General features: G+C 38.7%; 2 protein-coding genes across 3 annotated transcripts; one reads left to right on the top strand and one right to left on the bottom strand.

Annotated features, from left to right (window-relative positions):
- Nucleotides 1–805: 805 nt before the first annotated feature.
- On the bottom strand, nucleotides 806–13,593 carry LOC113744681 (CD276 antigen-like). The gene is made up of 6 exons (XM_027275363.1): nucleotides 13,453–13,593; nucleotides 11,614–11,955; nucleotides 2,813–3,154; nucleotides 2,341–2,673; nucleotides 1,451–1,585; nucleotides 806–1,293 (listed from the first exon to the last, which is right to left on the bottom strand). Exons 1-6 carry the CDS (start codon nucleotides 13,514–13,516, stop codon nucleotides 1,193–1,195), a joined length of 1,317 nt encoding a protein of 438 aa, XP_027131164.1. The 5' UTR covers nucleotides 13,517–13,593; the 3' UTR covers nucleotides 806–1,192.
- LOC109138210 (myelin-oligodendrocyte glycoprotein-like) lies at nucleotides 5,660–9,743 on the top strand. Of its 2 annotated transcripts, none has more exons than XM_019257855.2 (5): nucleotides 5,660–5,765; nucleotides 6,704–7,045; nucleotides 7,143–7,187; nucleotides 7,618–7,702; nucleotides 7,825–9,743. In XM_019257855.2, exons 1-5 carry the CDS (start codon nucleotides 5,708–5,710, stop codon nucleotides 7,838–7,840), a joined length of 546 nt encoding a protein of 181 aa, XP_019113400.2. In that variant the 5' UTR covers nucleotides 5,660–5,707; the 3' UTR covers nucleotides 7,841–9,743. The 2 variants fall into 2 exon arrangements, with proteins under 2 accessions (XP_019113400.2, XP_027131165.1); XM_027275364.1 differs by having other exon boundaries at nucleotides 5,674–5,765; nucleotides 6,707–7,045.
- Nucleotides 13,594–14,032: the final 439 nt, after the last annotated feature.

Below are 14,032 nucleotides of genomic sequence, written 5' to 3'. Positions count from 1 at the left end.
CATGAGTTCAAAAACAGCGAGCTTCATTTAGCAATGAAAGTAGAAGAGAAAGTTAAAAACTGTCTTATTGTGCAGGTTAACAGACTATGATGAAGCTTATGATGTCAGAAAATGTAGATTTTTACTAAGCAGAACACAACTATTCCTCTCTGCGTCTCCTCAACCAAAGAATGAAAGAGGAAATGTTGGAGTCAGTGAAGAATGTAAGAAAAATCTCAAGTTCAAAGAAAAATATACTTTTATTAAAGGACAACAGACATAATAAAATAATAAAAAAAACATTCAAACTTCAAATAACTTGAATAACTAAACATTCAGAATTACATAGAAAAATAGAAACAGTGAACAACAACCAGAGAAACATTCACGCTGATCTGTCCACGTATTGTTTTGGTGAAATTAATGGACAAATCAAATGTTTGTATGAGAATATTAATACAGTGTGGGTACACCAATGAACCATTTTCAGTTCTTCAAACAGTGTAACATTTTTGTGGAAACCATTTTAGTTACTGAGTTCATTTAAGATGCAGTACATCATTTAGAATTTTGAAATATAACTGTAAATTATGTTATGTTACTTTGTAACATTTTTCAAATTTATTGTAAACATTGCTAATTGCTTTCTCTTTAAAAAATGTAGCTAATAAATGTGGGTGAATGAGATATTTAGTGTAGAAGTGCTTTGAGTGGTCGGAAGAGTAGAAAGGAGATATATAAGTACAGACATTTACCATTTACCATATAGCTGCTGTTCGTTAAACCTGAACTACCTAACTAACTGAACCACATTAACAATAATGAAGTTTTGAATGCAGCACTTTAACGTGTAGTGGAGTATTTCTACAGTGTAGTACTACCTCAGGTACTTTTTCATTTTAAAGTATCTGCACCATTATATCACAATTACAGTAAGGTGACATAAAAAGTTCTCATGTGTCTGCGTTCTCAAATAATAACAGTGAGACAACAGCGTCCTCATGAGGATAAACAGGAAAACATGACCTGATATTTGTCTTGTAAACAGCAGTGAGTGAAACAAATGTAACAATCTTATGTAACTTGGGTCTGCAGTGACCATATGAACATTAGAAAATAATTACCTTGATCACTTTTGACATTTTGGCAAATCCTGAGTGTTAATTACCTTGGATGTTAAGGCACCTGAGTTAAAAGTTTTTAAGAGTTATGATCAATTATCTGCGTTGTCCCCTGGATCATTCAGAGGGATGTTCACCTGATTGTTGTCCTCCTCGTCTTCTTGTCTTCCCCCGCCGTCTCCTGCATTCTGCTCTATACGACACAAAAGATGTTATTAGTCAGTGCTTTTCAAAATAAGAAGATAAACCTGTCACACTGTCCATGTGGGCACTCCATTATTGTTTGAAGACAAAACTGTGAAGCTATTCTTTCAAATGAAAAACGAAGAGAGGAGAAATGTACGACTCACCAGTTTTTCTATATTTCTTCCATACAAAAAGACCAATTCCAACAATGACAAGAATTCCAAAGACAATTCCAACGACAGCACCTCTGCTAAATCCACGGCCATCAGCTGGTGTCAAGATTTTTTCTTGATCGTGATCTGCAAGATAACATTCATCCATTTCAGATCCTCAGTATCACAATGTGTACTTGGACTTTTGTTGCAGTATCATACAACACTACAAAAAGCATTTCATCACTGCTGATAACAGCTCTGATGAACGTAGGAATGAATTGAACAGTTTCAAACATGAAGATTTCTCACTGGTTCACTCACTGGCTGAAAATAATGCACCTACCTTCTGATAATATTGAACATGTTTGATTTTATCAGACTGATATTCCCACCAAGTTATTTCACTGGTGTGGATCTATTTGTATTTGACGAATCATAATCTGTTGGCACTTATTACTGTTAACTAATAAATGGAGCTTTTTGAACTGTTGTATAAAAGAAATATAACAATTAAAGTTTTGCTGTTATACTATTTTATATCATCTCCAATTTCTGACAGTCAGTTCTCAAAGATACAAAATAAATCAAAATACTGAACCAACTCATTGAAATGAGCAGATCTGGGTTAATCTGGGTTTCAAAGTGTTTCACAGTTTCAATAAAGACCATAAATATTCATTTAAGTGAACCTGCAATAACATTTTTGTTGTTTGCTAATGTGGATAGAAATAAGTAGAAGTCAAAATATTCACTGAGCAGTTTTATTAGTCTGACGTCCTTTGTCTGCATCATCCTCTGACTCTTTTTAAAACATTGTGTTAAACAGTGACTGTGATTAAGAGATAAAATACTTTAACATTAAAAATATGACTTACTTAATTTTAATAATATGGACTCACCAACAATGAGGGTAACTTTGCCTCTCTTGACCAGTCTGGGAACAAAGCAGGTGTAATTTCCTGCATCCCGTTCAGTTACTTTGGTCAGTTTCAGTGAAATGTTTCCTCTGGACATTTCTTCATGGAAGAGAGACGTTCTGTCTTTGTAGTTCTCGTCCTGACCAGCAAGATTGTCTGTCCCACTTCGATACAGGTGTACCTGTTTTTCATCCTGTCTCCACTCCACTGTTAGAGTCGACACGTCAGATGGAGGCCCCAGGTGGCATGGCAGAATGACGTCTTGACCGACTGTTGCTTTGACTGGTTCATGTGATCCAATCACATCAGACTCATCTGAGGAAACAAACATTTGCATTTAGACTTCTTGTTGCACAAACCAACTTTGAGCCGCCGATGACTCCCTTTAAGTATTTAATGAAACCCCTTAATTAACTCAATCAGTTCTCTACCTTTTTCAGACAGTCTGACTTACCAACAGTGAGTTGGATGGACGCTTCCTTCTGCATTGATGGAAGAGAACATTTATATTCTCCTGCATCAGAAAGTTTCACCTTGAAGATTTTCACGGAGACGTTTCCGTTCTTCAGTTCATCCACAAACAGTCTGGTGCGGAAATAATAAGATGGATTTTGAATATCAGAATTCAGTCGTCCATCTTGGTGATAATGGATGTACTCTGGGTTCAAATCAGGTCTGGTCCACACCACGGTCTCTAAATCTGCATCGATGGGAGGTTCAAGGTGACATGGTAGAATGACACCATCACCAGCCAGGGCCACGATTGGTTTCTTTGAACAAATCAACTCTAACTGCTCTGCATGGTGAAGAGAAAACAAGAAACAGTAGCGTGATTATAATTCATGTCATCAAATAATTTTTTTTGAAATAAAATAAAAAAACGTATTAATTTAGCACCGGCCAAAACAGACTCTGACTCAAGAGTTAATGTCTGTGACTGATGAAGTCTACAAAGATGTGATCAGATGACATTCACTCAACACACACAACTTATAGCACACATCAGAACTGACTACAACACTCTGGGTGAGGTCCAATAGTCAATGTTGCTTAGGAAGCTTCCTCACTGAGTGAAATGAATACTGAAGTATTAACGTAGCCACCATGATCAGAGCTGGAGGCATGTCGCATGAACTCTCTCAGAAATCAACGTTCAGTTAAATAACCTCTAAAAGAAAAAAACAAATGTTGACCATAACAAGGTCAACAACAAATTCAAGAAGAACTTGTGATCAGTGCTTCCACCTGGAAGTTCTGGACGAAATGTTTGTGCTTCAGTTATTTCATGGCCTACATTTAACATTTAAATATTTAACATATCAGTAATAACAGTGTTTAAGAAAAATCTTGAATGAGTTGAAACATGTATCCAGCAGAGATGTAGACTCCAGTCATTGTTTTAATTAACTCTTGTTCTACCCACACTCTCTGTGTGTCGTGTTATCTAACAGCTCTAACCTGTCCACAGGTGAAAGCATTAAACCTGCTGACTGTTTTAAACTCAGCAGCAGAAAACAGCCCATTCAATCTAAATGAACAACACAACACAACAAATTGTTGCTGACAGTCTTTCCATGATCGCCTATCTCAGTGAACTGACCTTCAAAAGAGGGCCGGTCCTAGCTATGGGCAATGTGGGCGGCCGCCCAGGGCGCAGTCTCCGTGGGGGGCGCACGATCGCCCGAAAAAGAAAAAAACCTCAGTAATTTTCGATACCGCTCATTAAGTTAGCGGAGCGGGCGCTCCGGGAGCGGGGTGTTGACAAGGCAGAGGGGGGCGGCGGACAGACTGATGGGGACGCACGGCGCATCCAGGGGCTCACGGGCGGCCGTGAGGGCGCACGAGAAAATGTTCGCCCAGGGCGCAAATGTGGCCAGGACCGGCGCTGTAATCAGAACTTTAATAGTCTTCCATGGAAAGTCCCGTGTGTGCCCGTTCGCCATTTTCAGAAAAGAGAAATTATACTGAAGGATCCTGTTCTGCCTCAGCACAGAACAAACACATTGTTTCTACATTTTCACGTCGAATAACCTTTGTAGAACTCTTTTACAACCATTACAAAACATTACAGAAGAGACATCTGTTTAAAAAAAACGTCCGCACAATTCATTTCCTGCTTTTCCGTCTGAGAAGACAAAGAAATGATCAGCTGATGACGAGAAACTTACCTGTAACGTTCACAGTCAAAAACAGAAACACCAGAAACGTGAAGTTCATCCCGAATGTTTGTTAAAGAACAAAAACTGATCACACCGACTTCATAATCCGTCCATGAAGACTAATTTTACATCTGGCTCATGTCCAAATGTATAGTCACGTGATTGTAACCTGACCCATCTGTAATTTTTTTCAACTTTAAAGTTTCAATACATACCAGTTCACACTGTGCAGTAGTAGTACCAACATAGTTACATATGAAGGTATAATAAAAATAAAAACAAACAAACTTTGTAATCTTACATACAAAATGAAAGTTCTAGTTATAACTGTTGTGACAGCTTCTTACAGCGGAGTATTAGGGCCACATTTAAATAAATAAAAAATTACGAGATTTAAGGCGTTATTAAATATGACGAGAATTAATTGCTATAACTGAATCTTAAAAATTTACATTTATGGATTTCCCCAATTAAATATAGAGGTTGACAATAATACAGTTTCTTTTCTTTGTATTCACTGTCTGACATTTTCAGACAAACACGTCATAAATATGTATCATGAATCATGCAGAAAAATATTCAGACATTCAAAATAACATTAAAGAAATTAAGTTTATTAGACTGATTCACGTTATTCTAGTACAAAGAGCAAATGAAAAGGTTGGATGATAATAACTTTACAGTGTGAATACAAAGTGACGCCCAAGACTCCAACAGAAGCTCCAGCAGCAAGAGGTTCAGATCACACTCCTTATTTAAAGTATTTTATATGTTTTTATGACATTCACCTGCAGTTCAACTGTCAGCTGACATGCTGCCTGCTCACCTTCTTTAATGAATGGAGCTCAGCAGGGGGCGTGGAGGAAGGACTGAACCATTTCATGTAACAGACGGGGGTGTTGGGCAACTGAGGATATTTCTTTTGCTAAAAACAAGTGAATAAAAAGAAAGCGTCTGTGAACATGCCATATTAATGAAGGTAGGTTCATAATAAATTAAAAAGTCATATATGCTAATACATAATAATAATAATAAATAAAGATCTAGTATTTGTCAGGCCCCCTTTCAGGTACAGGTCTGAACTTCCTAATACAGAGCCACTGATGTCATGTGAGGTCACAGTCACTCCTGGTGTCAGTGTGTGCACACACACCTCACACACAGATTGAAACACACTTCTGTTGTTGGAGATGGAGATGAAGTTCATGCATCTGTTTTTTCTGGTGTCGCTCACCGTGAACTTTACAGGTAAGTCACTCTGAAAAAGACTTTTCTCTCAGCTGTTACATCTTGATTAGTCATGACATTAATAAACAGGATTAATCTGCACTAAGCTTAAAACACATGCACTGTGACTTCTCCTCACTTTGTACTAACTCTCACACTGTGACGCCCATGCAGCTCTCACACCACATGTCCATTAACCTACAGATTCATGTTCAAGTTCAGTACACAGTTTTACCAAGGGAGTGCAGCAGGTAAGAAAGGTGCAGTGTGCATGGATATATGTGCAGGTTTACATTTCACTGTGTAAACCTAAAGAAAGACTTCCTCCTGTCTGTGTGTGTGTAATGTGGACAAATTGTTTCCATGCTGATGCTCAGTCGTCCAACGCCCTCCTGTACTCTCATAGTTTCGTCCTTTGTAATGAGTTTCATACTCAGCATGTGAGAACATGTCTGACATCTCCTGCTGTTGCATGCATGTGTGTGTGAAAGGACGACATTGTCTGCATCTGTGGAACAAGGCTTATTTCCTGTGTTACTATGGTTACGTGGATGCTCTGAAACTTTGTCATCAGGAGTTTTTTGGTTAGTATGACGATAAAAAAATCTTGAATGTAATTGAACCAATCTAAAGCCAAATCAAAGTGAAACCTCATGAAATGTTACATTGTTTATCCTCGCTCTGATTGGTCAGACAGGAACTCTGGTTATTACCTTCATTAAGAAGATGAACTGTCTTTGTCTTTGTCACTAAATATTCAGTTACCATGTGACCGCAGTCCAAACTAAATAGTTCACATAAGAACTCTTTGTCTGTCTCCTGATTTCATCTGATTCTTTGTTTTCTGGACAAAATGATCCTGCAGGTTTTTGAACGCTTTGTGTTTCTGTCTGTAGCTACTCGACAACCCTCAAAGTTGTTGCAACAGGAAGTCTAAATGCAAATGTTTGTTTCCTCAGAAGAGTCTGATGTGATTGGATCACATGAACCAGTCAAAGCAACAGTCGGTCAAGACGTCATTCTGCCATGCCACCTGGAGCCTCCATCTGATGTGTCGACTCTAACAGTGGAGTGGAAACAGGATGAAAAACAGGTACACCGCTATCGAAGTGGAGCAGACGATCTAGCTGGTCAGGACGAGAACTTCAAAGACAGAACGTCTCTCTTCCATGAAGAAATGACCAGAGGAAACATTTCACTGAAACTGACCAAAGTAACTGAACGGGATGCAGGAACTTACACCTGCCATGTTCCTAAACTGCACAGTCAAGTCAGGAAAGGCAAAGTTACCCTCACTGTTGGTGAGTTCATACTATTAAAATTAAAAAAGTCATATTTTTAATGTTTTAAAGTATTTTAGTTCTTAATCACAGTCACTATTTAACAATGTTTCAACAGAGTCAATGGATGATCCAGACAAAGGACGTCAGACTAATAAAACTGGTCAGTGAATATTTTGACTTCTACTTATTTCTATCCACATTAGTTTAAACCAGAAAGAAAACAGCTACTCTTGCTGTGTTTTTATCACATATTAATATTTTATTTCATTTCTTTTTGTACACATGGACCCACAAACCTGCACCCTGTAATGTACATGTTGATGTAACTCCACTCATCCTTCATTCATCAGGAAACTGTTGAAAGTTGTTGTCAGGTGTTAAAGCGCCATCTACTGCTGGGTTGTTGAGATTGTTCAGCGAGAACAGTTTTGTCTGAGATGACAAATGAATTAATTATTTTAATTCTGGATTCAGTTTGAAACATTTTGAAACCCAATGAGAAAACAAACAATGACCCTGAGCGAGAGATGTGGATGTGAACAATGGATGGATGAAGAACAAACCCTGACGTCTTTCCTCTGTTGTTCCAGCTCGTGTCCCTGGAATTGTCATTGGCTGTGTCATAGGTTTCATCATTGTGTTAATTGCCTTTTATACATGGAGGAGAAAACACAAGTAAGTTGTACTTTTATCTTTTATCTTGTTTAATGAATAGGTTCACAATTTTGTCTTCAAGCAAAGTCAAGTGACCACATGTAGTCTGAGAGGTTTTACTTGTGTGTGGCTATCACCTGCAGGCAGAGGCAGCTTTGACAGCCTTCTTCATCCCTGCATCGCAGACTGGACCTAGAGATGTGGAACGTCCCCTTACTGGTGGGGAAGGAACCAGAGCTTGTGCGACAGCAGTTCCGGTCTTCTGGGAGTCTCTAGCTGGCGTCCTGGAAGGGATTCCTTCTGGTGATTCTTGAGTTCTGCTGGTGGGTGATGATGGAGAAACCTCGTCAGGAGAGTTTGGGAGGGACTGCCTGCTCCATCTGAACCTGAGTGATGTTTTATAACTGGACTTCTGTGCTAGTCGTGAGTTGGTCATAACAAACACCATGTTGGAACCTAAGGTTGTTCATATGTGTACTTGGTTGGTCTTATGTCCTGGACGCTCGGGCGAGCAATCGAGCGGTCAGCTGACCACCGTCTGGGGGTTAGTTGGATCAGATGGCAGGGCAGAGCTGTCTTCAACTCAGACCTCCAGAACAATTTTTTGCAAGTTGGGGACATCAGAGTGAGGTGATCATCTCTGAAAAGTCAACTTTTAGTCAGAAAAACTATTTCAGCTTTGTAACTTTGCATAGCAAAGTCTCTCTGTCCTCAAATGTTGTGTTGAATTATGTTAAACATAAAAAATCAAGTAGTAACTGTCGGATTCAATAAAGAATATAAGAAAAATCTGTACACGTTAAAAATCTTTTTATTATCAATCAACAGACTTAGAGATTAGACACATCTGTGGTACAACCACTCCCCAGTTCACAGTCCAGGCAGCTCGGCTAACAAACAAACTGAGCTAACAGCAGCTACAGCTGTCAGCAGTTTATCTGTGACCTGAACTGTTAAAAATGTCAATGCCGAGCTAAAGAACATCATCTGATACTTTTATACAGGCAAATCTTAAGACAAACACATCCCAAATACATGTCATAAAGCATACAAAAAAATATTCAAACATTCAAAGTTACATAGAAGAGTCTTTTTTGGTGGCGTGTATCCTTTATAATAATAATAATAATGCATTTTATTTCAAAGCGCCTTTCAGAACACCCAAGGACACTATACAAAGACAAAAAAAAACATAGAAATACAAAGAAAAAAGGCAGTACACAATAAAAAGCACAGGCTGTAAAATATAAAACAAAAAAAATAATTAAAAGTCAAAGTGCATAGGCTAACTGAAACAAATGAGTTTTCAGTCTAGATTTGAAGAGGGGTAAAGAGTTAATATTGCGGATGTCAGGGGGTAGTGCATTCCAGAGTTGGGGAGCAGAGCAACTGAAAGCTCTACTCCCCATAGTACTGAGGCGGGCAGTGGGGACAGTAAGGAGGAGGGAGGAGGAGGAACGAAGGGAGCGAGAGGGAATAGCAGTGTGAAGAAGATTAGACAGGTAAGGAGGGGCAAGATTGTGGATGGCTTTGAAAGTATGGAGGAGTACTTTAAAATGAATTCTGTGCTTAATGGGGAGCCAGTGGAGATGCTGTAGTACAGGGGTAATATGGTGAAATGAAGGGGTTCTGGTAATGATGCGGGCAGCTGAGTTTTGGACCAGTTGCAACTTGTGAAGGGATTTGTGGGGGAGACCAAAGAGGAGGGAATTACAGTAGTCAAGACGGGAGGTGACAAGGCTGTGTACAAGGATGGAAGAGGTGTGGGAGGAGAGGGAGGGGCGAAGACGATTAATATTGCGTAGGTGAAAGTAAGCGGACCTAGTGATGTTGTTAATGTGGGAGTGGAATGATAGAGAACTGTCTAGGATGACACCCAAGCTCTTGACCTGGGGAGAGGGGGAGACTGAGGATCCATCAATTGAAAAAGAGATATTGCTAGCTTTGGATAGGGTGGATTTGGTGCCTATAAGGAGGACTTCTGTTTTGTCACTGTTAAGTTTTAAGAAGTTGGAGGTGAACCAGGATTTGATTTCGGACAAGCATGAGGTAAGGGAGGGGGGGGGGAGAGTTTATCCCGTTTGTCTTCAATACAAAACAACAGTTTCAGAAAGAAGCTTACAAAACTCCCTTTACATGTTATTCTGCTTAAAAATGAGCACATCAAAAAGTTGCATGACAATAAAATTAATGCAGTGTAAATACAAAATAGTGTTTTTCACAGCAGACACAGAACGGTAAAAACAGAAAACATGAAAACAAGATGAAATTATAAAATGTATTAGATTTTTTTTTTTATGTAATAAAAAGCATATATTAATAGTCCACACACAGTTCATATATACACATCTTTCATATATCACTCACACAGTCACAGTCGCTTGCTGGTACCCTTCACTTAATCAACTGCTGTACTAAAGTATAATTTAAAGTTATCTGTATGACTCCACTACTTCAATTAAAGGTAATATTATCAGTAGTTAGAGTGCAACCTGAGTGTTTTTAATTAACTTGGATGTTTGGCCTGAGGCACCTGATTCAAAAATATTCGTTTGGAATGGAAGAGTTATGATCAGTTATCTACGTTGTCTCCTAGATCATTCAGAGGGATGTTCACCTGAATGTCGTCTTCCTGTCTTCCCCCGCCTTCTCCTGCATTCTGCTCTATACGACACAAAAGATGTTATTAGTCAGTGCTTTTCAGAATAAGAAGATAAACCTGTCACACTGTCCATGTGGGCACTCCATTATTGTTTGAAGACAAAACTGTGAAGCTATTCTTTCAAATGAAAAATGAAGAGAGGAGAAATGTACGACTCACCAGTGTTTCTACATTTCTTCCATACAAGAAGACCAATTCCAGTTCCAACAAGGACAAGAATTCCAATGACAATTCCAGCGACAGCACCTCTGCTAAGTCCACGGCCATCAGCTGGTGGCAAGATTTCTTCTCCACCATGAACTGCAAGATAAAATTAATCCATTTCAGATCCTCAGTATCACAATGTGTACTTGGACTTTTGTTGCAGTATCATACAACACTACAAAAAGCATTTAATCAGTGCTGATAACAGCTCTGATGAACGTAGGAATGAATTGAACAGTTTCAAACAGGAAATTTTTTTACTGGTTCACTCACTGGCTGAAAATAATGCACCTACCTTCTGATAATATTGAACATGCTTGATTTTATCAGACTGATATTCCCACCAAGTTATTTCACTGGTTGCATATGTGATACAAAGCAGCTTTGTGTTGCTTGGCAACAGTGCAGCTCCAGTCCAGGTGTGGATCTATTTGTATTTGACGAATCATAATCTGTTGGCACTTATTATTACTGTTAACTAACAAATGGAGCTTTTAGAATCACACTCGAGGATGTGCTGTTATACAATTTTATATCATCTTATAACATCTCCAATCTCTGACAGTCAGTTCTCAAAGAAAAATACTGAACCATCTCTGAAACCCAGACGAACCCAGATCTGCTTAATTTTCATCTCAGACAAAACTGTTCTCACTCAACAGTCTCAACAACCCAGCAGTAGATGGCGCTTTAACACCTGTCAACAACTTTCAGCATTTTCCTGATGAATGAAGGATGAGTGGAGTTACATCAACATGTACGTTACAGGGTGCAGGTTTGTGGCTCCATGTGTACAGAAAGAAATGAAATAAAATATTAATATATGTGATAAAAACACAGCAAGAGTAGCTGTTTTCTTTCTGGTTTAAACTAATGTGGATAGAAACAAGTAGAAGTCAAAATATTCACTGACCAGTTTTATTAGTCTGACGTCTTTTGTCTGCATCATCCACTGACTCTGTTGAAACATTGTTAAATAGTGACTGTGATTAAGAGATAAAATACTTTAAAACATTAAAAATATAACTTTTTTAAATTTTACTTAATTTTAATAGTAAGAACTCACCAACAGTGAGGGTAACGTTGCCTCTCCTGACCTGACTGTGCAGTTTAGGAACATGGCAGGTGTAATTTCCTGCATCCAGTTCAGTTACTTTGGTCAGTTTCAGTGAAATGTTTCCTCTGGTCATTTCTTCATGGAAGAGAGACGTTCTGTTTGTGTAGTTCTTGTCCTGACCAGCTTGATCGTCCACTCCACTTCGATAGCGGTGTACGTGTTTTTCACCCTGTTTCCACTCCACCGTTAGAGTCGACACATCAAATGGAGGCTCCAGGTGGCATGGCAGAATGACGTCTTGACCGAGTGTTGCCTTGACTGGTTCATGTGAGCCAATCACATCAGACTCTCCTGAGGAAACAAACATTTGCATTTAGACTTCCTGTTGTAACATCTCTGCAAACTAAGATGGCTGAACAGCAGCTGGTCCTAGCTGAGTCTTTTATTTGAACATGATACATATGCATATAATTCAAATGTAGAGCTCCCTTCAACTGATTGTCCAGAAAATGAGGAAAAGAAAATGTGAATTCACAAACATTTCCATCAATTATGTAAATATTAAGAGGGGCGCATTGTCATCATGGACGTATCAGAAGGACTGGAAACTGGACTCAAAGGTAACGCCATTCACTAGTGCACAAACCAACTTTGAGCCGCCCATGACTCCCTTTAAGTATTCAATAAAACCCCTTAATTAACTCAATCAATTCTCTACCTTTTTCAAGTCTATTTGATTCTCAGAATTCAGTCGTCCGTCTTGGTGATAAAGGATGTACTTTGGGTCTAAACCAGGTCTGGTTCATATCACGGTCTCTGACCTGACATCGATGGGAGGTTCAAGGTGACATGGTACCATCACCAGCCAGGGCCACGATTGGTTGATGTGAACAAATCAGTCACCTTGAACCTCGCATTTATTCATGCTATCAAACTGAATTTTTAAATAAAAAAAGCACTGGCCAACATCAGAGTCTGACTCAAGAGTCAATGTCTGTGACTGCAGAAGTCTAAAACGTCACAGAGTACGATGGTGACAGTAAAATGTTGCTACCAAATAAATGTAGAACACCAGCGTCCTCACAAACGTCTACAGGAGCACTGGCAACAGACTTCAACCAACAATGCCTTCAGAAGGCACACAGCGTTTTAAGGACCACAGCTACCCACAGTGGGGTCACCTCAGCCCGGCCCACTTTTTCCATGGTGGTGGAAATTGGATAAATGAGGCAACAGTTCAACTCTTTCTAGTGTGTAGTTTTTTTGTTGTTGTTTTTTTTTACCACAGTTCAACAAATTAAAATAATAACCCACATAAGCAGAGAGGTTAACAAAAAAGGTTAGGTTGGTAAATTAACAAAATGATCGGCCTCCTCATCTACACTAGTCTCTGCCTGAGTCTCTGGGATCTCACTCTCACATACCTGTCTGACTCACCTGCATTACATAACATGAATAAAATGGCTTTTATGAGGGGGGAGGGCGAGCTATGAGAGCTGCAAAGCAGGAAATAGACTGTGTCGCCATTTTAATTCAAATATCCCTTTAAAAAATAAAGTTTTCTAACGGTTGTGAAATAGTTTTACAAAAGTTTTTCAAAGACCAAATGTAGAAAACATTGTTGTGTTCAGTGGTAGGACAGAACAGAATCCTTTATGAACATGAATTAATCTCTACAGATCAAAGATTGTTTTTTTTTTTCTGATTAATTATTCATTGTAATATTTGAAATCAGTGCCCAGAATATCAACCGAATAAAGGTAAATAAAGATTCAACAGCTGAGAGGAAAATATTTCGTCTGGAGTGAACGACAAATAAAATAGTTCACGTGATGAAGAGAAACTTACCTGCAAGGTTCACGATGAGAGAACACAGGAAAAAATGAATGAATGGCGTGGACTTCATCTCCATTGTTTGATAAAGAACAGAATCACTGTCGATCACACAGGGTGAGAGAGAAAAGGGCTGAACATGAAAGGATCACCGAGAATTTAAGTTTCACTTTCACTGTCGAAAGGTCACACACGGACATAGTTTAGATGACTGATTAACAAGTTTAACACAGAAACGTGTTTAACAGCATAGTTATGATTGTGAAACCTTTCTGTGCTGTGCGTCATCAGTCTATAGGCAACATTTTCTCTGTAGAATAATACGAAGAAATAAGAAAAAAGTAAAGCACATTATTATTTGTAAATGTAAATGTACTTTATTTATAGAGCCCTTTACAACAGTCCTTTCAGTGTACCAAAGTGCTTTACAGCAGGTAATAAATAACGAGAACAATAGGTAAAAAACAAACAAAATAAAAACAATAAAATGCAACAAAATCGAATAAGAAATGATAAAAGTGTCATCATACTACTGGGTATTAAAAGCCATCCTACAGAGGTGGGTTTTTAGCCTGGATTTAAAGAGGCCCAGGTC

Source organism: Larimichthys crocea, unplaced genomic scaffold (genome assembly GCF_000972845.2).
Source record: "Larimichthys crocea isolate SSNF unplaced genomic scaffold, L_crocea_2.0 scaffold10035, whole genome shotgun sequence".
Taxonomy (NCBI): Eukaryota; Metazoa; Chordata; class Actinopteri; family Sciaenidae; genus Larimichthys; species Larimichthys crocea.
Note: the sequence above shows the minus strand (reverse complement) of the source record. Positions and strands in the feature narration are given on the sequence as shown.

Bases quoted from the DNA above. Each gene is read 5' to 3' on its own strand.
- LOC113744681 (XM_027275363.1), bottom strand. From the start codon at position 13,516: ATGGAGATGAAGTCCACGCCATTCATTCATTTTTTCCTGTGTTCTCTC. The intron at 3,155-11,613 runs GTGAGTTCTTAC...TTCACCATGCAG, and splicing joins CAACGTTACCCTCACTGTTG to AGCAGTTAGAGTTGATTTGT. The intron at 1,294-1,450 runs GTGAGTCGTACA...TGTGTCGTATAG, and splicing joins GAAGAAATATAGAAAAACTG to AGCAGAATGCAGGAGACGGC.
- LOC109138210 (XM_019257855.2), top strand. From the start codon at position 5,708: ATGGAGATGAAGTTCATGCATCTGTTTTTTCTGGTGTCGCTCACCGTG. The intron at 5,766-6,703 runs GTAAGTCACTCT...TTGTTTCCTCAG, and splicing joins GCTCACCGTGAACTTTACAG to AAGAGTCTGATGTGATTGGA. The intron at 7,188-7,617 runs GTCAGTGAATAT...CTGTTGTTCCAG, and splicing joins ACGTCAGACTAATAAAACTG to CTCGTGTCCCTGGAATTGTC.